This window comes from Podarcis cretensis (assembly GCF_951804945.1).
Source record: "Podarcis cretensis genome assembly, chromosome: 2".
NCBI lineage: Eukaryota > Metazoa > Chordata > Lepidosauria > Squamata > Lacertidae > Podarcis > Podarcis cretensis.
Window position 1 is genome coordinate 22,416,750 of NC_137171.1, and position 24,961 is coordinate 22,441,710.

At 43.5% G+C, this 24,961-nt stretch overlaps 1 protein-coding gene across 1 annotated transcript in view; it reads right to left on the minus strand.

Moving 5' to 3' along the window:
• The window catches only part of ERN1 (endoplasmic reticulum to nucleus signaling 1), a 65,445-nt gene that overhangs the window by 22,373 nt on the left and 18,111 nt on the right, over window positions 1-24,961 (minus strand). Inside the window, exons 2-5 of the mRNA XM_079965384.1 lie at window positions 18,971-19,091; window positions 7,486-7,519; window positions 3,889-3,967; window positions 871-943 (exon numbers count right to left, since the gene is read on the minus strand). Coding sequence (XP_079821510.1) covers window positions 871-943; window positions 3,889-3,967; window positions 7,486-7,519; window positions 18,971-19,091 — 307 coding nt within the window. The remainder of the gene's footprint in view (window positions 1-870; window positions 944-3,888; window positions 3,968-7,485; window positions 7,520-18,970; window positions 19,092-24,961) is intronic.

Genomic DNA, 24,961 nt, shown 5'->3' on the forward strand with positions numbered 1-24,961 from the left:
GTAGAGCTGGAGGTCATGTTCCTTTCTAGGCAACCTTCTAGGGGAAACATCGTTGGTGGTGGGCGGGGCCAGAAGCAAAAGTAGGCGGAGCACATATCACTGTAATTCCACCTGGGCAAGCAAGGAGCCCTATCGGAGCTCAATGATGCATGCTAGCCATGCAAAACCAATGAAGGAACTGGCAAGGGGTGTTGTCTGTGACTCCAGTCAATGTGCAGAACGTAAAATTAAACCCAGCTATCCGAAACCTACATGGAGATAGCTCTGGGTGGTCTGGCTAAGACAGAGGTCTATTTTGAGCATGAAAGATATTATATACACACAAACACGTTTAAAAAGATTGGGGACAAAACAGTGTGTCACAGGTGGTTTTGTGTGGTCGTAAGGAATCAAAGGTAAAAGGTAAAGGGACCCCTGACCATTAGGTCCAGTTGTGGCCGACTCTGGGGTTGTGACGCTCATCTTCAGCTTCTGGGTCATGTGGCGAGCATGACTAAGCCGCTTCTGGCAAACCAGAGCAGCGCACGGAAATGCTGTTTACCTTCCCGCTGGAGTGGTACCTATTTATCTACTTGCACTTTGACATGCTTTTGAACTGCTAGGTTGGCAGCAGCAGGGACCAAGCAATGGGAGCTCACCCCGTTGCGGGGATTCAAACCGCCAACCTTCTGATCGGCAAGTCCTAGGCTCTGTGGTTTACCCCACAGCGCCACCCGCATCCCTAAGGAATCAAAAGCTAGGCGTAAATACCAGAAAATACCAATGGGGATAGAAGAGCTGGAAGAGGGGAAGTTTTTCCATGCAACAACTTCTGTGACAGTGTCCTAAAATGCACTCAAGCTAACTTTGAGGAATCAAATGGGGTCTTACCCATGTACAGAATTCCATCTGAACTGCGGCAAGGAGATGCTTGAACTAGCTCGGGAATGGTGAATGGCAGTTTCTGGAATAGAATTATTCACTTTAGCCATCTCAATTTCATATTCAGCATTGACCGAGATTTGCGAGATAACAAGAAATCAGCAGCAAACGCCATTTCTAAGTGTGCTGTCGTTCTAGGGTTGAAGGAGTTTAGGGGTTTGCCTGCTCTGGCAGATTAATGTACGTCAGGGCTATTTGGGCTTATCTGCGATCTGCATGTACCCTGCGTCATATGACACGACAAAAGGCTTGCATCGGTGAAGCTGTGACCTGGATACCTTTCCAATGCTACAACAACATATCATCGCTTCAAGTTCAAACATAAAAATTCAGAGATGGCAATTGCTTCTGAAGGAAGAGCCTGATGATGTTCCTTAGTCCCCTTTTGCTCTTCCACTCCGTTATTGAAAATGGAAGGTCTGCTATTCTCTCCCCACACCCAACGTTATTACATATTGCAACACTGCTCACATGTCCTAGATAGAATCTGGGTCTCCATTTTGAGAAATACCACAGGAAAGAGAAACAGATGTTATCTCTCTCCCACCCCCCCTTCTCTCCCTCCTAAACGTTCAAATGTGCATTTCTCACAAGAAGGGGGGGGGGGAGGTAACGGTGACAATTTAGGCGCCACTTGCTCCCACGAAGCCCCAACACATATTATACTAATATGGAGCAATGAGCAGAAAACAGGCAGATATAAATGCATTTTAGTACCAAACAGAAACACAGACTGACTTGTAAGTTTTTTTGTTTTTTGTTTAAAGGATCGCGTTCTTCCGCCTCACCATTTTATCCTCACAGTGTACGTTAGACTAAGAGGCAGACTGGCCCAAAGAACCTTGATCTCCTCAGTCCATGTCTGATGTTTCCTCTACCACACTGAACAACCAAATCTGACATCTCCCTGGTCCTGAGAGAGAGATGGGAGCCGGGGCTCACCCCCTTCTGCGTTGATTTTGATATACTTATTTTAATGCAGAAGTTCATGTCTGACGTGCAGCAAGGAGATCTTGAGAGCACTGATGCTGCACTCACAGGATCACAGAACGGCACATCCAGAAGGCGTCCTGAAGGTCATTTCGACCAACCCCCTGCAAAGGCTCCAGCAGATACTCTTAGGATAGGGTTCATGTATCTAGGTGCCTAGGACAGATGGCCATCATTCAAGTAGTCTCAATTAGGGCCAGGGCCTTTTCAGTACTGGCCCCGACTTGGTGGAACACTCTGTCACAAGAGACTAGGGTCCTGCGGGACTTGACATCTTTCCGCAGGGCCTGCAAGACAGAGCTGTTCCGCCTGACCTTTGGTTTGGACTCACAGGTGCATTTTACAGCAGCTTGTAAGCACACTGCAATTTTCCTTTCTTTGTGGGAAGATGTAAAAAAAAATGTAGTGTAGCAGCTACCCCCAGGACCTTAATATACTTTCCAAAGTCTAGAAGGGTGCCCTTCCACTATGTAACTTTTATCAACGTTCAAAAGGGCAGAAGAGATCAAAAGAAAGAATATTCAGGAAAAGTCTGCCACCTACACAAAAAACAACGGCCACATCGGGAACACAAGCCACTGCCATATGCCAGCTCCATTCCTCATGTAGCCCTTGCAGAGACTATTGGACAGAGAGAGGTCTCTCTACGTGGTTCTTAACAACAACAAGCCCAGACAATACCAGGGATTGCCTTGTGCATGCAAGACATTTTGCTCCCTCTCTGTGTCTTTTGGTGCATGCGAGAGAAAGTATTTATTTGCTGCAGCTATATTGAGGAAGTTGTAGAAGATTGAGGAAAAGAAACTCACCCGAAGCCATTAATTATCTCTTTTATTTCATCACAAAAAACTGCAGCTCTGAAGCAACTATGCAACGAGTGCTTGTAAGGGTGTCTGATCATGGCTGTTTAACAGTCCATCTATTTGGAAAGAACTACAGAGGCAGCATGTACTGAAATTAATACTGGAAGCAATACAAAATAAGGGACCCAGGTATTCCTGGAATAAGTTGTAGTTCTTGACAAGGTTGCTTGAATAGTGTGATTCCTTAAGGCTATAATTAAGTGCCCAAGAACTGGTTAATCTCTTGCAAATTGCTGCATGTGTAATACAACTGAAAAATTATCTAAAGTGTCTGATAAGACTCCCGTAAATTAGACATATTATAAAGTCAGAAACATGTTCATGAAGCTCACAATGAACTCCGTAAAGGGTTCAGTTCCTTCCTGTTCTTGCAGCAAGTGTCTGGGAATCCAGAAAAGCTGGCACTATGATGTGGGTGTATCAATTCTTGGAAACAGGTTCCCAAAATTGGCGCCAAAACTTGACAATCTCATTAGCTAATTGCCAAAGTAGGACATGATTCTGGTAAGTGCAAGAACTGCCTAAATCTCTGCACGGCGTGACTATCGATGGATACGTCTGCTGCCTAGAGGAATAGTAATTAGATTTGTTTGTGGGTCTGTTCCTTATTTGAACGAAGAACGCCACACTTCCTGGTTATGTTTGCATACGATGCATCTTTTCCCTTTTGCTGCACAAGGCAGATTCTCACGTAACATCAAAGGACAACTAGGCTCACAATTCTTCCTGCCCTTTCTTACCCCCATCACTGCCTGTTCCAATTTTCCCGTCCAACTTCCGAGCTCAGACAAACCTCAAGTTTGCAGTTATGTATGAATTGGTGAACTATGACATCCTTGGCCCCTGAACCAGAATGGGAAAACTTTCGACCACAAGACTAGATTTGTTCACATGCACTGGGATATAGATAGGTATAGGTAAAGGATGTTCTTTGAAGGACAGACATGCTTCTTTCTGCAGAGTTACTTTTAAAAAAAATCAAAGCTGGCAGAAAAGACATGCTCTGAGCAGTAGGGATAGCCTTTGAGTGCGCTAAAAGAAAGCATGACTTGTGTCGCCATGTGTCTTATTCTATTGAAACAATGCAGCTATTGTCCGATTAGGTTATACGTACGGTCAAGCCTTCATTATTCTTGCCACCAAGCGTGTACAGACTTCCATCATTCGGATCGGGAAGAAAGGCTGGTCTAGGACTTAAGAAGTTATTGAAACAGCAATTAATATTGTGCATCGGGGGCGAGCACAACAATATTCAGTTTTTGCTTCCTGGTGAAGGCAGCTACTTCTCTCTCTCTCTCTTTAGGGGGTAAAAGTAAAATGTGATTTATTTATTTTTTAAACTTGCCACAGCACATGAAACCACCAGAGATCCAGTCCCACATGGGACGGGATAAACACAGGCATTTTGCAAGTAACGTGCCACCTTTCCATTGATGTTAGTTTAATGACTCTGTTCCAGTCTTCAGTGCTCCTTCCTGAAAACATTTCTTTATTTCAAGTACATTGCTGTTTCCACAAATCTTCAGATCTAGTACCACAAAGGGCTGTAATTTGTTAGCTGATAGAAAAGTACAAATCCAAATGCACTTTATGGCTAAGGGTCTTTATTCTCACCCAAATAATTAGAATAAAGTAAAATTCTAACTATTGATTTAAAAAAAAGGGGGGGGGATAAAAGCCATAACCTCCGCATGCAACTAGAGAAAACAATAAGAGTTCTGGGGTGCAGAGCAAGGCTGCACAACTTCAGATTGAAGGATGCCATTTTGAATGCTCTCCTGTATGAAAAACATCACCCAAGTAGAACAAAAAGCAAAAATGCTAGAACTTCAGAAGGAAAGGGTTTAGCCCAGCTGGGGGCAGCCCAAGGTGTTTCAGCACCTGCCACACTGCCAGGGTGTGGTGGTGGGAGCTCCACAACCACCCTGGCAGCAAAGCTGAGAAGCGGAGTGCCCCCCATGTAGCTGACCTGGCAGAATGGCTGGTATTCCCACAGAGCTTTGCCACCAGTCCCTCTCTACCATTAGAGGCCAGGGGAAGCCAGTGACAACGCTGGGTGGCAGAACAGGGTTGCTGCCCCTTGCGGGTGCCGCCCGATCCCACCTAATGGGCGGGCCGGCTCCGAGTGCAGCCCACACGCTATTGTGCTCATTTTGTTAATGCAGGCAGACATGAAAAATGGCACCCCTCGCCTTGCGCCTGATGAAGCACAATCCATTCTACCAGCAACCTATGCCAGACAGGACTCAACTTTGTGCTTCAAAGATAAATTTCTTGGACATTCTGTAAAAGACTGCAGTCGTACCTTGGATCTTGCGAGTCAAACGTTTTGGCTCCCAAACCCTGCAAACCTGGAAGTGAGTGTTCCAGATTACAAATGTTCTTTGGAACCCGAACATCTGACGCGACTTCTGATTGGCTGCAGGAACTTCCTGCAGCCAATCAGAAGCCGCGCCTTGGTTTCCAAACATTTTGGAAGTTGAACGGATTTCTAGAATGGATTCCGTTTGACTTCAGAGGTACCACCGTATAGGAAAGGGTAACCAAAAGGGAGGGGGGAATTGTATCTGCCTTGCCCACTGTGAAAATGTTAAAGGTGCATTTGTTCATTCTGGCTTTGGGGAGAAGGTAATCTGGTGTTTAACCGAATTTGTTTTGTCTGCTGTGCTATGTAAATGGTTTTAGTTATTGCTGCGATGATTAATACAATCAATTTGACGATGCTGTAAGCCACCCTTCTTAAATTGTGGTTTGGGCAATCCCTACAAGCCAGGATATCAAACCAGAATTTGATCCTGGTTTGATATCCAAGTTTATGGGGAAATCTTGAATGGAGAGATTATGGTTTAAGATTTCTCCATAAACTTGGATATCAAACCAGGATCAAATTCTGGTTTGATATCCTGGCTTGTAGGGATTGCCCAAATCAAATTCTGGTTTGATATCCTGGCTTGTAGGGATTGCCCAAATGTCACAGGAAAGTATGGAAATATCAGATTTCAGATCAAAAGAGAAGGGAGGAGAGAGCAAGTGGCCGCTATTTCCCTGTTTGGACATCATAGGAAACTGGGTTAAGTCTGGAAATAAGGTGCACAACAGAAGGGAAAAGGAAGCATGTGAACACCTGTTTCTACCTGGGTAAAGCCATGGTTTATCATTCTGAAATTTGTTGTATCTGAATAGCACCATCGACTTCAATTACCAAGTCATGTTACATGAAATAACTTGATGATGACAGCTTAGTTACAGTCACAATTTGGAATTGGTACACACAGGTTTCTGTTTGCAAAAACCAGATTTTTAAAATGTTAAGTATGTTTGGAAACTAGTTGGCAGTAGGTTGTGCCATTTTGAAAATTAAATCTTAGAATACTTTCCATAGCAATACAGAGCCCTGGTCTTGAGAGACCATATTGTTCTCCACCACAATATTCTTATAAGGGTGACTACATTTTGGACAAGCCAGGTTATATTTTAGTTCTAGGGAATGTTTGCAATAATGCTTCTCCTAAATGACATCAACACAACCCACACTTACTGTAAGTTAACATGTTTTACTTGTCTTGCGCTGCTGGCTTTAACAGCAGCCTGACGTGCAGAAATTTAACTGGTGAATTTTCTTCTAGCATAGAGTTAAGTCACTAAAAAAAAAATCCAGTGTGTTAATTTCTGATTTAGTTAAAAGTATGGCCACAGGCCAAGTAAAAAGCTGCCGAGATCAGCTAGCTATAGGGCATTCGTTTAAATAAAATAATATTCTGGAAAGCACAATGTCAGCATAAGGCTTCCCGGCATCTCTGTAATGAAATGCAACTTAAAAAATCACTTTTACAGCACAATAACTAAGTGTGCTCACTCAGAAGACAATGAAACTTGCTTCCAAATTAATTTGCTCGGAACAAGCTGCTAAACAGGCCCAGGCAACCTACTTAAAATGGAAATATGGCCAAGGATTTTTAGAAGCCTAGGGCTAAGAACTATGAAATTGCTTGCAGAATGAGGCTTTCCCACATCTCCCTTCTACTTTGGTCTTTTGCCCCTTTTCCCACAAGCCTGTCCTGGGGGTCAGTGGAACCTCAGAAACAGTGTGGGAAGTATTAGGGCTGCATCGGCAAAGAGGAGATAAATGGAAATCAGAGACAATTGTGACCCCCTTGCGCAACTGAAAATCACTTTGCAAGAAGAAACCTTTTCTACCTAACTCACAGTCTATTGGGAAGACAAAGTAAGTTTGTTTGCTTGTTTGTGGGCTAAGTGAGCCACAGAATGGAACAAGGACTGAATTTGTCTCCCTTTCCTAGTGTAAATATTTGGCTGGTAATCCAAAAATACCAGATTATGGCAGAAGCAGCCTTCTGATCCCTTCTAGAGTTCTGGAGTCTCCCCATTTCCTCTGCGGAGTTTGGCATAGAGAGATTCTGAGGATGGGACGGACTGGAAACATCTTCCCCTCATGCATTCATATACTATCGTTTGCAAGCATATTATCCTGCTTGGCAGGGGGTTGGACTCGATGGCCCTTGTGGTCTCTTCCAACTCTATGATTCTATGATTCTATTCATCTTACTGAATTGGGATCTTTGCATCAGCTACCTGGGCTAATTCACTGACCACCCTGTAACTTTAAAGCGCTTGCCTGGACGACTTTTACCAGGTTTGTATCTGCAGGAATCAGGGGCGGAGGGGGGAGAAAGAAAGAGAGCAGACTTACTCTTCCACATGTAGAGGCACCTGAAGTACAGGATCTGCAGAAACAAAAACAGAAAAAAGTCGAGGTGAAAGCAATTCAACATCCTGACCTCACATCAAGCCTGTAGTCTATGATAAAGCTGCTGTCACCTGCTTCACCTGTCGAGGAGATTACAGGATTGCAGAAACCAAGTCCCAATAATAACAATACCCAAGAAGGAAAGGCTGGGCAGAGGCCTGGGTATAATGTGGGCCTTGATATACCACTTGAACGTTTCTGAGTTTGGAAACTTTCCCCCCCATCCAGCTCACTGTTCACACGTATCATTTTTTAGCTTGTCTCATTTTGTCTCACCTACTCAACTATTTTATCACTTTTGCCCCTTCCCCTATTACGTACCATTAAAAAACAGTTGAAAGTTCTTTGGAGCAGGAACCTGTCTTTGCTTATCTTATTATTCCAAATTACAGTGGTATCTCGGGTTACATACGCTTCAGGTTACAGACTCCGCTAACCCGAGGTACCACTGTATAATTTATGCCGATTGCACTGTACAGTGGTACCTCAGGTTAAGAACTTAATTCATTCCGGAGGTCCGTTATTAACCTGAAACTGTTCTTAACCTGAAGCACCACTTTAGCTAATGGGGCCTCCTGCTGCCGCCGCACGATTTCTGTTCTCATCCTGAAGCAAATTTCTTAACCCGAGGTAGTATTTCTGGGTTATCGGAGTCTGTAACCCGAAGTGTATGTAACCCGAGGTACCACTCTATTAGGATCTTGCGCCTGGGGAATATAATGGGGAATATGGTGTTATTTTAATTCCATTATCAGCTGCTCACAGAAAGAGCAACGCCACAGGATCACAAAAGGACCCCAGTGCGTCGAAGCAAATTTAAGAACGCAAGAAGAACAGTATAGGACCAGGCCAGAAGCCCAGCTAAACCACCATCTGGATCTCACAATGGCCAAGCAGATGCCTACAGGAAGCCCCACAAAGCAGGACCTGAGCACTGTCCCCTCCTGTGGTTTCCAGCAACTACTCCTCAGAAACATTATCACCTCTGACCTGTGCTTCTGAAAAAGCTTTGGACGCTAAAAATGTATTTGTCACATAAGTTTGAGGGGTAAGGGAAATAAATATGTGTGTGTGTGTGCGCGCGCGTGCGTGCGTGCACACACACACACACACACACACACAAATTGTTTAAGGATTACATCCAATGCACACTTACTTGGAGTAAGTCCCATTGAAAGGATAGGGCTTACTTCCAAGTAAACAGGCATACGTTTCCACTAGTGCTTTCATTCAATAGCTGTACAAGCCTGAAGTGTTTCCTCTCTCCTTCTATTGCCTGTTAAGTGGAAAACACACAGAAGACAGGCACACTGCTGCATCCTCACCTGCCTGGAATAATTTTAAGTGTTTGGAATAATTTAGAAATAAGAGATTTTTAACAGAAAACCCTGGCCTCAGCAGATTAAAGCAGTAAGTACAGTGAATTTAAAAAACAAAACAAAACAGGTGTACAAGCAAACAATATCTACTGCTACAAACGTTTTTAGATCAGCTTTCTCCTCAAGCAAACAAAATGATGCAAGAGCAAAGAAATAAGAACAGGCAGGCCTCTTACAGACAGGCTCCGGACTGCTTTGTGCCAGGCAATTTCTTCTGCATAATCAGGGCTGCCACCTTTTGCTGGCAAAGCTTAGCTGTTCATGTTTCCTCCCATTACTGGATCTCCACACCAGTAGCTAATGCCATCCCTGTTCAATTCCTGCTTGCCAAACAACTTTTATAAAGGCGCATTTAATCTCGGTAGGATACCACAAACGTCTGTTTTGCCATGTGCCCAAACAGCAGCAACCTATCGCCTACTGTGTTTGTTTGTTTTTCCACCATGTGTACACAAGGCAGAACAGGCAGCCAGGTCTTTGCCATGCATTACTGTACAGGCACCATTTTCACATACATGGAAGTGTAGGATATAGCCTTATGCATTAGTGGTTGTTGTTTTTTTACCACTTCCAGACCCAGCACCCATCTGGACCCCCAATCTGAAGAGCCATTTAATTTTTAGCTAGTCATATGCCCGCCTCTTTCTGCAGGTCTTTTCCTTTGCCAACACCTTTCCTCTTTTTCCTTTTCTTTTCTTAAACACACATCTCAAATGGTGCCTCAACCCATCCTAAACCAGAGGACAACCCAGCCCAGGACCCACACATTCAAGCTGACGGTTGTTCCAAAATAGTGTGACAGAGGAACAGTACTTTGTCTGGTTTTTTTCCTGCTGCCTTTTAGGCTCTTCAAATCTCTCTCTTTTTTTTTTAATAATAATTTTTATTCGTTTTTCAAACAGATAACAAAAGTACCACAAAACAACATAATTTCCAACTGATCGTTTCATACCCTTCTTTCTTATGACTTCCCCATACCTCCCCATCCCTGCATTCTTGTTTAGTGATTCTTTAGCAACCCTTAGGTCCATTATCTTAATTCCCTTTCATAAAAGTTCCTTTAGTTTTTTTTGATTACTGCTGCAATTTCTTTACCTCTTACCCCCTGACATCTTAACATTCGTCAATTTTACAATTGTTCTTGAGATATATTTTAAATTTCTTCCAGTCCTCTTCCACTGTCTCTTTCCCCTGGTCACGGATTCTGCCCGTCATCTCGGCCAGTCCCATAAAGTCAATCACCTTTGTTTGCCATTCTTCCAGAGTAGGTAGTTCTTGCGTCTTCCAATACTTTGCCAGTAGAATTCTTGCTGCTGTGGTGGCATACATAAAGAAAATCCTATCCTTCTTTAACACCAATTGGCCAACCATGCCCAAGAGAAAAGCCTCTGGTTTCTTAGGAAAACTCCACCTAAGGACCTTCTTAATTTCATTATAGATCATTTCCCAGAAAGCTTTAATCTTTGGGCAGGTCCACCAAAGGTGGTAAAAAGTGCCTTCAGTCTCATTACATTTCCAACACTTATTGTTAGGCAAATGAGAAATTTTTGCAAGCTTGACTGGGGTCATGTACCACCGATAGATCATTTTCATAATATTTTCTTTTAAAGCATTACATGCAGTAAATTTGATACCGGTGGTCCATAACTGTTCCCAGTCAGCAAACATAATATCATGACCGATATCTTGTGCCCATTTAATCATAGCTGATTTCACCGTTTCATCCTGTGTATTCCATTTCAACAGCAAGTTATACATTTTTGATAAATTCTTAGTATTGGGTTCCAACAGTTCTGTTTCTAATTTTGACTTCTCTTTCTGAAATCCTATTTTTCTGTCCTGTTTAAATGTCTCATTTATCTGATGATAATGCAACCAATCTCGAACCTTAGGCTTTAGTTTCTCATAACTCTGAAGTTTCACCCTTTCACCATCATATTCTAAAATTTCATGATATTTTGGCCATTTAGAGTCCATATTAAGCTTTTTTACTTCCCTAGCTTCCATTGGTGACACCCACCTAGGGGTTTTACTTTCCAGCAGATCTTTATATCTAATCCAAACGTTATACAATGCTTTCCTCACAATATGGTTTTTAAAACTTTTGTACACCTTTACCTTGTCATACCATAAATATGCATGCCAACCAAAACTATTGTCGTACCCTTCCAGGTCCAAAATGTCAGTGTTCTCAAGAAGTAGCCAGTGTTTCAACCAGCAGAAAGCTGCCGATTCATAGTAAAGTCTTAAGTCCGGCAGGTCAAACCCCCCTCTATCCTTTGCATCAGTTAAAATCTTAAATTTAATTCTGGGCTTTTTGCCCTGCCAGACAAATTTTGATATGTCTTTCTGCCACTTCTTGAAACAATCCATCCTGTCCAAAATCTGTAACGTCTGAAATAAAAACAGCATTCTAGGCAATACATTCATCTTAATAGTAGCAATTCGGCCTAACAAGGAAAGTTTCAACCTTGACCATATTTCCAGATCTTTCTTAACCTCTGCCCAAGTTTTTTCATAATTATCCTTAAATAAATTCACATTCTTGGATGTTAAGTTTAACCCCAGGTATTTTACCCTTTTTGTTATTTCCAGGCCTGTTTCATTCTGAAAACTCTCTCTTTCTTCCATTGTTAAGTTTTTTTCCAACACTTTCGTTTTTTGTTTGTTCAATTTAAAACCTGCTACTCGACCAAATATTTCAATTAATTCTAATACTCTTTTAGTACTAGTGTCTGGCTGTTGCAAAGTCAATACTAGGTCATCTGCAAATGCTCTTAACTTGTAATGTCTAACTCCGACCTGAACTCCTTTAACCAACTGGTCCTTTCTAATCATGTTTAACAAAACCTCCAGGACTGATATAAAAAGCAAAGGGGATATTGGGCATCCCTGCCGTGTACCTTTTTCTATGGGTATTTCTTCTGTAACCACATTGTTTACAATTAGCTTGGCCTTTTGTTGAGAATATATTGCACCTATACCGTTTTCAAAACCTTGGCCTACCCCCATCCCTTGGAGATTTTTTTTCATAAAAGTCCAGCAGATATTGTCAAAGGCTTTCTCCGCGTCTACAAAAATCAGGACTGCTTTCCTGTTAATGTCAACATCTAGCAATTCTAAAATGTCTATAATGTTCCTCACATTGTCTGACATATATCTCCCTGGGAGAAAGCCTGTTTGGTCCTTATGAATCTCCTCTATCAACACTCTTTTCAATCTTTTTGCCAAAATGTCTGCAAAAATTTTGTAATCCACATTAAGCAAAGATATAGGGTGGTAGTTTCTAACCTGGTTCTTCTCAGCTTCTGTCTTCGGTATAAGTGAGATAAAAGCCTCTTTCCACGATTCAGGTGCCTTTTTCCCCTTCAGGATTTCATTGCAAACTTCCTTCAATGGTTGTATTAAACATTCTTTCAGCATCTTGTAGTATTTAGCCGTCAGGCCATCTGGTCCTGGTGATTTTCCCAATTTCATATAGGCTCTTCAAATCTCAAGCATGTCCATGGCAGTACAAATTTCACTGATGCATGACAATGATGAAGGATTACCAAATATTTTTTGCTTGTATTATGTTACGTCCCCACAGTTCCTTAATAGTGAACTGAAGATGCAAGTATTGGGACTTGTTTTCAACTGGTAGGATTCAAAAAGCTCAGTCTAGACAACAATCTTTCTGAAGAGACCCTGAACACCCTCAACAGATCTGACCTTGGCCAACGTCCAAAGTACAGTGGTACCTCGGGTTAAGAACTTAATTCGTTCTGGAGGTCCATTCTTAACCAGAAACTGTTCTTAACCTGAGGCACCACTTTAGCTAATGGGGCCTCCCACTACCGCCGCACGATTTCTGTTCTCATCCTGAAGCAAAGTTCTTAACCCGAGGTACTATTTCTGGGTTAGCAGAGTCTGTAACCTGAAGTGTCTGTAGCCTGAAGCATCTGCAACCCGAGGTACCACTGTACTCGTCCTTAGGTAAAACTATTAACCCTTAAAATTCTGAAGATATCTCCCTGCCTACAAATCAAGGGGTTATTTTTATTTATTTCATAAATAACTCTTGATTGTAACAAACAAACAAACAAACAAACAAACAAACAAGCCCCACAGCAGTTGACAATCAGCCTTTTGAACTCTGAATCTTTAGGACATATAAGTATCCCATTGTCAGGGGTTCAGGAGCAGAAGCACAGGGAAGAGGGGAGATGGAGAGCGAAGGGGAAGAATCTGAGGGCAGCGTAGGAGAAGATGACAGTGGCCCGAGAGATTCCATGAGCCTCTCCAGCAAATCGGAAGATTCACAGAAGGGGGTGCCGGTGGCCAGGGCAAGGGGGGTCCCAAGGGGGACACTCCAGAAGCAAGGGACCAGCGGGGACTCCCAGAGCAGCAGTTGGAGATCAGGACCAGCTTCCCCACCTGAGCATAGTGGGGGGGAAGAGTCCCAGGTATCGGGGGTAGCGTCTCCCCCAGCAGGGAGAGAAGAGGAGTCAGGGCTGACCACGCCTCCATCGGAGAGTCAGGCAACGGAGGGGAGGTCAGGTCCGGCCAGTATCCCGGAAGAGGGAAGCAGTGACAGAAGTAGTGTAACGGTCAGGAGGAAGGTCACTGGGTTGGCGCGAGAGGCAAATTCAAATGTACAGGTGCGTGGGACAGCAGAGAATGAGGATTGGGAACCGGGTCCTAAAGCCCGCCGGAGGCAGGGGGAGGAGCTAAGCGACTCAGCGTCTGAGGAGTCCAGAAAGGGGAATGCCCCAGCGGGCAGGAGGACCCAGAGGAGAAGAGAGCAGCGGAAAAGGTGGAGCAGGGCTAGGATCTTAAACTGGTGTCAGAGGGGAGGAGATTCAGACGGGACTTCGCCGGTCTAGGGTTGAAGACGTAGAGCTGCGCGCTGCGGCTTTGAAATGGAAACTGAACCTCAATAAAGACTTTTGTACATAACAACAGCCTCGCGTTGGTCCTCTGTGAGCTGGGACCTAGGGGCAGCTCTGACACCCATGTTTTTGAGTTGCTGTCAGAAACAGTAAGGGTGAAAGAGATGTTTTAGGAAAGAAACAAAGGGGATCTGCAAAAACATGTTGCTGTGTGGAATTCAGTTCTGAACCAGCCAGCCATGCCCTTTCCAGGGTACTCCATTCCACACCCCATCTCCAGAAGAAACTTATCAGGAGGTTTCTCATCTCCCAAGCTTTAAAAAACAACAACAACAAAAAACTTCTGAAACTGTGGGTATTCCCAAGCCTGTTGATACCTTCCCTCTAGTAGCATTTTGGCTACATAAGGAACAACATCCAGAGAATTGAGATTATTGAGCCAAGCAAAATTCAGCTGGATGTTCTGCACACAGGCCATACATTGCCCATCCTGGCATATGGTATAATTAAGATTAATCTGGATGTTGAAACAAAGGCAACTGAATGGAACAAGAGAAAGAAGAATCATGGCCTAAAGTATTTGTTTGAAACCAACTGGTTTAAATAAAAAAATAAGGAAGGAGAGAGAACATGGTGGCGACTTATCAAGTGTTTAAAAGAAGAAAATAGGTAGTGGCTCTGTGGAATTCAAGAGCTCAAATAATACTCAAGGCATTGCTCAAGGCAAGTAACCAACTGACTTTGCAAGTTGCCTTGGTGAACAGATTAGGGACAGAAACATCTCATCTGGGAAGAAATAAGCTGTTCAGGTTAGAAAGACAGCTCAAAACTGAACTTGAGCAATGACCAAGGCAGTTTTTTTCCAGTTTCTTTTCCTGAAAAGGTCACAAAAACTGCTTTGTCTTGATTAAAAAAAAACAAAAAAACCCAAGGTTGACTTTAAACAGCTCCTTTTGAAGCCTTTTGGCTAAGGCCTGCTTGAATGTGGCAGGTTAGTTTTTATGACTGCAACATTTTTAAAAAGTTTTTCCTTCAATGGCAGCATTCACATGTCACCATAACTAACCATGTACCAACCAATTGCACCTAATTTGCTCCTCCCTGCTAGTATGCAAAGAAAACAAACTCCAAACCCTGGCATAGCTGTTACGTCCAAACCAGGGATCACTGTTTCACTCAAACAAACCACAACTGCTAAACCAAGAACAAACCTGAAGCAAAGCAAATAATGTTATCTGGTTCAAATATAATGCTAAGCTTGCTATAGTAGTTTGTAGTCTCCATATGCTAATGGGGGGGGGGCAGCAAAACAGCCCAGGTCAGTACACACACAGGAACCAGAAACTATGGTTTGCTGTGACATGCGAACCGGGCCAACTGATTGAAGCAAAGTTGATTTCCTTTCCAGAGCACATCCAAACCTTTAGCCAGATGTTTATATTCATGCATGATGGACGGCTTCAAATGCAGAAGCTCTCCCTTTCAAGTGCTGGATTTTGTTTGTCAAATGCAAGTTGGAGATGAGGCAGAAGTCAGGCAGGAGGGACTGAGCACATAGTATGTTGATGAGGAAGCAAGTCCCACAATGCCCAATGGGATTTATTTCTAGCTAAGTGTGCATAGGGTTGCAGCCTTTAATACTCTCTATGAAAATGTCTTATAATCTAGCAACCTTGTTTGTCTGCCAGGCACAATACTGTCTGCCCAAGGTTGTGGCCAAAGACTTTACACAAGCCTGTTACCAAAGATGCTTTTCAGCAGAGATATCAGGTACTGAACCAGGAACCTTATTATACACGCCCCTATTACATGTCTGCTCCCCATTATAGACAAATTGGCAAATAAATTTCCTTTTGCCTTGTTCATAGTCTATGTAACCCATTTTTAACAGGAAAAGGCTGTTGTTTTAGCAGCACAGATCCCTGGGCTCCCTAGCAGTCTGTATTTAAAATAGGACTCTGCTTGCAAGGTTATGAACATATTCCTGTACTAGGCCCTCTACCAACCTGTTTATTACATGCCTTCTCTACAATTCCCAACATCTTGTTAGCCTTGTCTAGACTAACATATGTGCCCGCAGAAACTTTTAATTAAGCGTTCTCAGGAAACTATAGCCTCTAAGAGGATATACAAAAACTGCTAATTTTCAGTTAATAGGACACATAGCCTAAAAGCATAATAGCATAATACTGCTCTGAGCAAAGCCGACCTCTTTCTCTATTTATTAGCATGATTTAGGGTAGACATATAGCACAATGTTTGCATGAAGCAATTGCTTTTTAAGTTGCTAGGTAGATGGATCCCTGTTGAACTACATCATTTAAAAAGGGGATCAATCAACACACAGCGAAGACTGCATATCCCATGTTCTTGTCAAACTACTGGTATTTGTGACCGGCCTAAAGTAGAGGTGAGGAATCTGTGGTCTTCAGGTGTTGCTAGACTACAGCTCCAATCAGCCCTGGCCAGCATGACCAATGGTCAGGGAATGTGAGGGATATGCAGCCTGGCCACAATTGGAGGGCCACAGGATTCCCATCATTGGCCTAAAAAGCATACACAAGTATCTCATTGAGTAGGGGGGAAACCGAGTTGTCCAATTCACAAATATATGCTGCAAAACTTGTTCAACAGTTACTTTTATAGGCAAATAACTATCATGTTGTGCCCCAAAAGCTTTGCGGGAACGCTGTTCCGCAGTTTCATATTCTCTAAAGCAGGGAGAAGTGCGTTTTCTCGAGTGATTGCTGCATTTCAGGTTTTTCAAAGGATACCTGAGGGGGGGAAACCTTAACTGCTTTGCACTGCTGCAGGTAATGTCAAAAGGCCAGAGCATATTTTTCTTCTATCTGATTTGAGTTTATCAATTGCCAGTTACCAAGACCAACTTGTTATTTTAAATCTCTGAAGTAAAGACTACTCCTGCCAGGGCCATTTCTCCCTCCCACATCCTTCCTGGCTCTGTAAAAATCCTGGATAATATCAATGTTTTACATGTCAACAGTCATGATAAACATTTTGTGACAAAGGCAATGTCTCCTCACCCAACTGAAGCAAACCCCAAACCCATATCCTGTGTTGTCGTCCCTTTACTCAGCATATAGCTAGGCATTGCAGATTAATACTATATATTAAAAACAAAACAATGTAAGGAGAAACCTACGATATGAGAGAAATTATTCATCTAGCCCAGCATGTGTTTTTTCCAACATGTGGAATGCCAACCTCTGGGAAATAAGTATTTAAAACAAACTGAGAAGTAGGATGAAAACTCAACTACAGGTGGGACATCATTTGATAAGGCTTATACCAGAATAAAGGTAAAGGTAAAGGTACCCCTGCCCGTACGGGCCAGTCTTGACAGACTCTGGGGTTGTGCACCCATCTCACTTAAGAGGCCAGGGGCCAGCGCTGTCCGGAGACACTTCCGGGTCACGTGGCCAGCGTGACATCGCTGCTCTGGCCAGAGCCAGAGCCAGAGCCGCACACGGAAACGCCGTTTACCTTCCCGCTGGTAAGCGGTCCCTATTTATCTACTTGCACCCGGAGGTGCTTTCGAACTGCTAGGTTGGCAGGCGCTGGGACCGAGCAGCGGGAGCGCACCCCGCCGCAGGGATTCGAACCGCCGACCTTTCGATCGGCAAGCCCTAGGCGCTGAGGCTTTAACCCACAGCGCCACCTGCGTCCCTTATATACCAGAATAGTCACCGTCAAAGATGTCTCAAATGTCACAGCTCTGCACTGAAGAGTGTAACTGGCAAACTCAATTCCCATAGTGTCCCGATCCAAGATATTTCATAACAGGGAACACAGGAAAGCTTTCAAAAGAAGTCCTTGATGTTATTGACTCTTAATGTTCCTTTTAGCATACAAAACACTTTTAAATTTGTATATGGAACCAAACCAATGAGTATTAAGCACCTTACAATGCATCAACAGATAAGGATCCAAATGAACAGTACAAATGCAGTAAAACTTTCTATAGAACTGGATTATCCAGTCTGACTGTTCTAATGTAGCAGTGATATTTCACAATACATTTGCTTTAAAACTAAGGATAGCAACGAAAGTAAATGGAGTGTTTTCCCTATCCCAGCTCCTTGGAATCTCTTGTCCCTTATTGTTGGTCAGTGCATAAGTCAAAGCCATCAGTGTAAAAAGAAAAGAAAAGCAGGCTTTGCTATGCAAGCTATATCCTTCCATGTATTTTATAGTATTTTAAAAAGCAAGTAAACATCCTGATATTATACTCTCAAGCCAATTAGGCTATTTCCAAAACAAAATCAGATTACACAATTATTAATATGGGCCTTCCAAAGAGAAGAGCTCCAATAAGAGCTAGGTAATTGGTCTCGAAGTTAGTCAGGAATGCTCATCCTAACATGTGTCTGTCTTGGATTAGTAATATAGAAGACTGGTGGCAGCAGTTAAGAGATGGCCCTTGCAAGCATCAATATATTCCCCACTACAGAAACAAATATTCATATCAGAGAAGCAAAATGATGGCACATCCAGATGGCAGCTTCTTCCACTCTTAGATGGAGAACAGCAGCAACTAGATGGCTATACTTCATCAGGCAGCCCTAATAGCAAAGTCTAAGCTTAGCACTCCAGAAGCCCTGGAACAGGCACCTAGATGCAGAGACTTTATTGTAGGTTTCTGGTGACAAAGTCTTTGCAAATCGTGACTGCTGGTCCTAAAGACGCCAAACATGGATGTACATTTTGTAACACAGTGATTCAACTTTGTGCTGCAATTAACCCACCCGCCACATAGATATAAAACCTTAGAAGCTACACCCACAATGACAATACTTTGCTTAATGTTTCAAGGAGTTAAAGGCAGACGTTAAAAACCACAGAGCTTCCTATGATTCTTGCAGATGAGCCGCCACGATACACAGACAGTCTTGAGCTGCCATCCTTAAAGCACACTTGCTTGGTAATAAATCCCATTGAACTCATTGGGACTTGGAGAAGACTGCAATCCCCTCCAAACTCACTTGGAGGTCAGCCATCTGAAGCCAGGACTTTCCTCCAGGTAAACATGCATAGGGGTCAGGCTGTTCAGAATGTGGCCGGGCTTCTCCAATGTCTGGAACCATTTCCAACATTATGTTGACTTTGCCGTTATCACAGTTAGTGAAATTAAGGCAAGATGACATCTTTCATACCCACCTTCTTTTAAAGTCCACTTGATTGACCCCGTCCTTTTGCTAACGGCATGCAAACTCCCATCCAGAGTTGAAACAAACAGCAGTGTTTCTGGCAGGGTCACTGAATTGGCGTTACTACAGTTCTGGGGGAGGGAAAAATAAGAAAACATAAACATTATTTACTCAGGGAAATTTAAGAATTGTAGGAAAAACAATTATTGATATGCATCCCCCCATGCAGTTACTGGTCTGCATTCCCCCCTATATGTTTTGGCTAACACAAAGCCACTTGGACACATTGACTGGGACCTGCAAGCCACCAGCCATGATTTGAACTCTCCCTCTAAATCATGAGTAGGCAAACTAAGGTCCAGGGGCTGGATCCGGCCCAATGGCCTTCTCAATCCAGCCCGTGGACGGTCCGGGAATCAACATGTTTTTACATGAGTAGAATGTGTCCTTTTATTTAAAATGCATCTCTGGGTTATTTGTGGGGCGTAGGAATTCGTTAATTCCCCCCCCCCAAAAAAATAGTCCACCCCCCCCAAGGTCTTACCGGCCCCCTGCTGCCCCCTGCTCTAAATGCTACAACCATATTCTGGTTTTCCCCAAAGGCTCCCAGTTGTTGTTTTTTAAAAAAGACAATTGTGGCAATTGTGTAATGTATTATAGGGTTGCCGATGAGGTGCCATGATTCTTCCTTTATTGGGGAGAAGTGGAAGAATCATGGTACCTCATCGGCAACCCTACAATACATTACATGGTAGACCTACAATACAACCCTACAATACATTACATGGTAGATGGTACAATACATCGGCAACCCTACAATACATTACAGGTAGAAAAGAGGTTTGTTTAGGGATGGGAACCGTGAAAATGCGGGCACCCAGCACAGCAGTGAGGCGAGGAGAGCAAATGAATCACAAGGTTCAATAGTCAAGGTGCATATGTTTGGATAACAATCCCAGCCCTGATCCTCCTGCTAGTACAGGTCCCCTAGCCCAAGATGGGAGAGGTGCCATTACATGTCTACCATCTATAACCACACACATACAAAAATGCAGAATAAGACAGGTTAAATCCTTAGGGAGTCACATATAAGTGAGGATTAATATTATTCAGGAACATCATGCAAACCAAATGACAAGATTCAAGAAGGTAGCCGTGTTGGTCTGCCGTAGTCAAAATAAATTAAAACAATTCTTTAAAAAGATAGTTAAAAGGACTCTTCTTAAAAAGAAGAAGAGTCTTTTTAACTATCTTTTTAAAGAATTGTTTTAATTTATTTCAAATGACAAGGTGAATGGACACGGCCAGAAAGGAAACTCAATGAACCGGTGATGCCTTTGTTGAAGGGAATAACCAAATCTGGAACAACTAAACTCAGAACAAAAGTTAAAAGCCCCACTGGCATTTCAACTTCCTGCAACTCAAGTCTGTCAAGTAGTTTGAAAACCATGGGCTCCTTGCCCTCATGTCACGCTGAGCACCAACTACAGAAACAGAGGGAAATTAGCAATGAGAGGCAGGTGAATCAGGCTGGTTTGGAGGTACCATGAAAGGTGGAAGACATAGGCAGATCTGGTGAATTGGAGCACAATCCAAAGGCAAGTTCTCTTGCACAGGAGTTGTAAAAGAGTGGAGCAATGTACCCAATTAGTGGGAGGAAGAGGGCAAGGCAGTGGCGTAGCGTGGGTTGTCAGCACCCGGGGCAAGGCAAGTAATTTACGCCCCCTAACCCGTGGATTTTAGCAGGGGGCAGAGAGCTGCGAGTGCGAGCGCGCCCCCCACCCAGATGTTGCGCCCAGTGCGGCCGGCCCCCCTGCACCCCCCAGCCTACGCCACTGGGGCAAGGTTTTCTTTCTCTCTCTCTCTCTTTTAATAAATGTTTATTAGTTTTTTAACGTATCATTTTCAACAGTAATTAAACATTCTTTTACATCTTATTCAGTTTTTTTGACTTCCATCAGTCCTGTCTGAAAATTTTCCAATCTAATCTCTTAGTATGCATTTCTTATTTTCCCGATTACATTTCAAACTCATAACCAATATCTCTATCTTTTTCTACTTACAAAACTTCTTGTAGTCCTACTAGTGTAATTTGTTGGTTACAGTTGCTCTTCAAATAATTCATATACTTCTTCCAATCTTCTGTAAATCCCTGGAGAGGGCAAGGTTTTCTCAGGCATCGAAATGGTTTTGGACTATTCACTGCTCCAAGTGACAATGCCAATCAAATGGTAAAAGGTAAAGGGACCCCTGACCATTAAGTCCAGTTGTGGCCAACTCTGGGGTTGCAGCGCTCATCTTGCTTTATTGGCCAAGGGAGCCGGCGTACAGCTTCCGGGTCATATGGCCAGCATGACTAAGCCGCTTCTGGCGAACCAGAGCAGCACATGGAAACACCGTTTATGTTCCTGCCGGAGTGGTACCTATTTATCTACTTGCACTTTGACGCGCTTTCGAACTGCTAGGTTGGCAGGAAATCAAATGGAACCCCATGTAAATTATGTTTTCAGTGGCAGCTCCAACTATGGAATTTCTTTTTACTCTAAGTATACCAAGTTTCCACACAAACCCCAAATCCACCAGAAAAACAGAAGTGCAAGGCAAAAACATTTTGCAATGCGCCTTTAGCTACCTTTAAAATAACTGTGCTTTGCTGCTTAGCCACCTGCCATGTCTGGGAACTTTCAGAAGTCTATTTAAAACTGAAGTTACTATTGCAGGCAACGTGAAACTAGTTGCCTCTCTCAGAATCTCTAAGGACTGCAGCACCCACGAAGACCGAAATTCTGGCTGTATCTTCTGTGCCACCACAACAGAATTTGTTTCAGGACAACCTAGAAAGTCAACTCAACAAGCACCTCCTCACTGCATTCTGTTACTGAAAAGCTTTGTATTTTCAACTCTGTTAGTATCGCAGCACAATGCTTTAAAACAAAATCAAGCAGCAAATGTTAGAACATTCTAACCAAACAATGCACACTGTACACATTCCATTATTTTGGAATAAAGCGATCCGATTTCGTATTATGCCTAAACAGCCTCGGCCCAGTATATCTGAAGGAGCGTCTCCACCCCCATCGTTCTACCCAGACACTGAGGTCCAGCGCCGAGGACCTTCTGGCGGTTCCCTAACTGCGAGAAGCCAAGTTACAGGGAACCAGGCTGAGGGCCTTCTCGGTAGTGGCGCCCGCCCTGTGGAACGCCCTCCCATCAGATGTAAAAGGAAAAAACAACTACCAGACTTTTAGAAGACATCTGAAGGCAGCCCTGTTTAGGGAAGCTTTTAATGTTTGATGTATGACAGTATTTTAACATTTTTTTGGAAGCCGCCAAACTTACAGATGGGCAGGGTATAAATAATAAATTATTATTATTATTATTATTATTATCATTTATACAGTGGTACCTCGGTTTAAGAACTTAATTTGTTCTGGAGGTCCGTTCTTAACCTGAAACTGTTCTTAACCTGAGGTACCACTTTAGCTAATGGGGCTTCCCACTGCTGCCGCGCCGCTGCCACGCAATTTCTGTTCTCATCCTGAGGTAAAGTTCTTAACCCGAGGTACTATTTCTGGGTTAGAGGAGTCTGTAACCTGAAGCATCTGTAACCCGAGGTACCACTGTATAAATAAAGTCCGGTTAAAAAATGTTTAGGAAACTGACCATAAAAAAGCCTTAAGATGACTTGCTGACTACAATTAGCAGAATCAATCGGCTGATTTCATTGCTCAGGTCAGAAAGCCACAGTTCACATCTGAACACCTAAGCATTTTATATGAATCTGTGGCTTGTTGGCTACCATTAAAAACCCATGTACAGTGGTACCTTGGTTCTCGGATGGCTTAGTTCCCAAACAAATTGGTTCCTGAATGCCGCAAACTCGGAAGTAAGTGTTCAGGTTTGCGAACACTTTTCGGAAGCTGAATGTCTGACGTGGCTTCCAACTGAGTGCAGGAAGCTCCTGCAGCCAATTGGAAGCCGTGCCTTGGTTTTCACATGGTTTCAGGAGTCGAAAGGGACTCCTGGAACGGATTAAGTTTGAGAACCAAGGTACCACTGTATACTTTTTATGACATTAGGGCCTTAGACTTACTATCATTTGTAATCAAGCTATTTTTAGTACAATGCTGCCACCCCCCTCAAATTATGTAGGCCTATTCTGGACAATGAAAGCAGCAGCACAGCAGCAGTAGCATACAGCAATAAGTGTATTCCGGCAGAGAACAGGACAGCATAAAGATCTGGGACCAGTGGCCATTATGAAATAAATTAAAAAGAAGAGGGGCTAAATTACATCCCTGTCTTGACACCGTAAATGGTAAAAATAGGGTTTGAAAGCTACCCCTGCTGCAAGGAAACAGAACTAGAATGAGTAAATTATATTAGAATCCTACAGTGTGTATACAGATTGCTGCAAATGACATCAGCAACAAAACGCTGCAGGAGGAGGATCAATTTACTCCGGTACAATAAGAAAATTTGGCAGAATCTAATAAAAAAAAAGTACACCAGTAAGAAATCTGTGCTGAAAATTAGCTTCCCACTTAAGTAGGGAAAAAGAAGGTCTTTCTCCTGCCTGCTTTCCCCAGACACTGAAGCATCACCGCACAGCCTCCTTTTGTATCTCTCACTCCCCCTCCAGCTTCCCTTCTCTGGGACAACCTTCAGCAGGTAATCGGTAAATTGCCTTTTGTTTTGCTTCCCCAACAAGACCCCTTTTTGTGCAAAAGCTCCGATACCATCTCTGTTGATCCCTTCCGAGTGCCTTACAAGGACACTCTGCAACCTGGATGATATCCCAAGCTACGCATATTGTGCTTTCGTGCACCTTTCCAAGCCAGTTCCACAACAATCTGTACTCTGGCAGAATTCAGCCAAGGCCACAGCAGAGAGAGAGAGAGAGAGAGATGTTCTCCCCAGGGACTTAAGCTAAATTTCCCCTGGGTCATTGAAGTTCTGGGAGAGTTATTCTTGGAACATGGAGAAATAGTTTTCGGACATGTATAGGCAGGTGTCCCAAAAGCAAGGATGGGACTAAGTGTGTTAAACCTTATCTTTCCCGTAATGTCTGATGGGATGACAGGTACATTTAACCACATGGGAAAGAAGTATTTGGTAGCCTTGGCCAATCCAGTGGAGGAGTCCAAAACTATTAAGGCTCTGTTATCAATACAATGCACCTGTAAAGCTAAATGATTTTAAACGATGGGGAGCCTGACCCTATGAAAGTGGGCACAAATCCCACTGAGTTGAGTTCCCCTTAGTAAGTGTGACCAAGACTGCAGCCTTAAACGTAAGCCCAACTATTCTCAAGGTGAAAATCACTGGCTTTTAGCTTAAAAGGTAAAGGGACCCCTGATCATTAGGTCCAGTCGTGGCAGACTCTGGGGTTGTGGTGCTCATCTCGCTTTATTGGCCGAGGGAGCCGGCGTACAGCTTCTGGGTCATGTGGCCAGCATGACTAAGCGGCTTCTGGCGAACCAGAGCAGCGCACGGAAACACCGTTTACCTTCCCGCCGGAGCGGTACCTATTTATCTACTTGAACTTTGACGTGCTTTCAAACTGCTAGGTTGGCAGGAGCACGGACCGAGCAACGGGAGCTCACCCCGTCGCGGGGATTCGAACCGCTGACCTTCTGATCGGCAAGTCCTAGGCTCTGTGGTTTAACCCACAGCGCCACCCGAGTCCCTCCCTGATCCTATGAAAGTGGGTGCAAATCCCACTGAGTTGAGTTCCCCTTAGTAAGTGTGACCAAGACTGCAGCCTTAAACGTAAGCCCAACTATTCTCAAGGTGAAAAACACTGGCTTTTAGTTTAACACGCTTTCATAGAATCATAGAATCATAGAATTGGAAGAGACCACAAGGGCCATCGAGTCCAACTCCCTGCCAAGCAGGAAACACCATCAGAGCACTCCTGACATATGGTTGTCAAGCCTCTGCTTAAAGACCTCCAAAGAAGGAGACTCCACCACACTCCTTGGCAGCAAATTCCACTGTC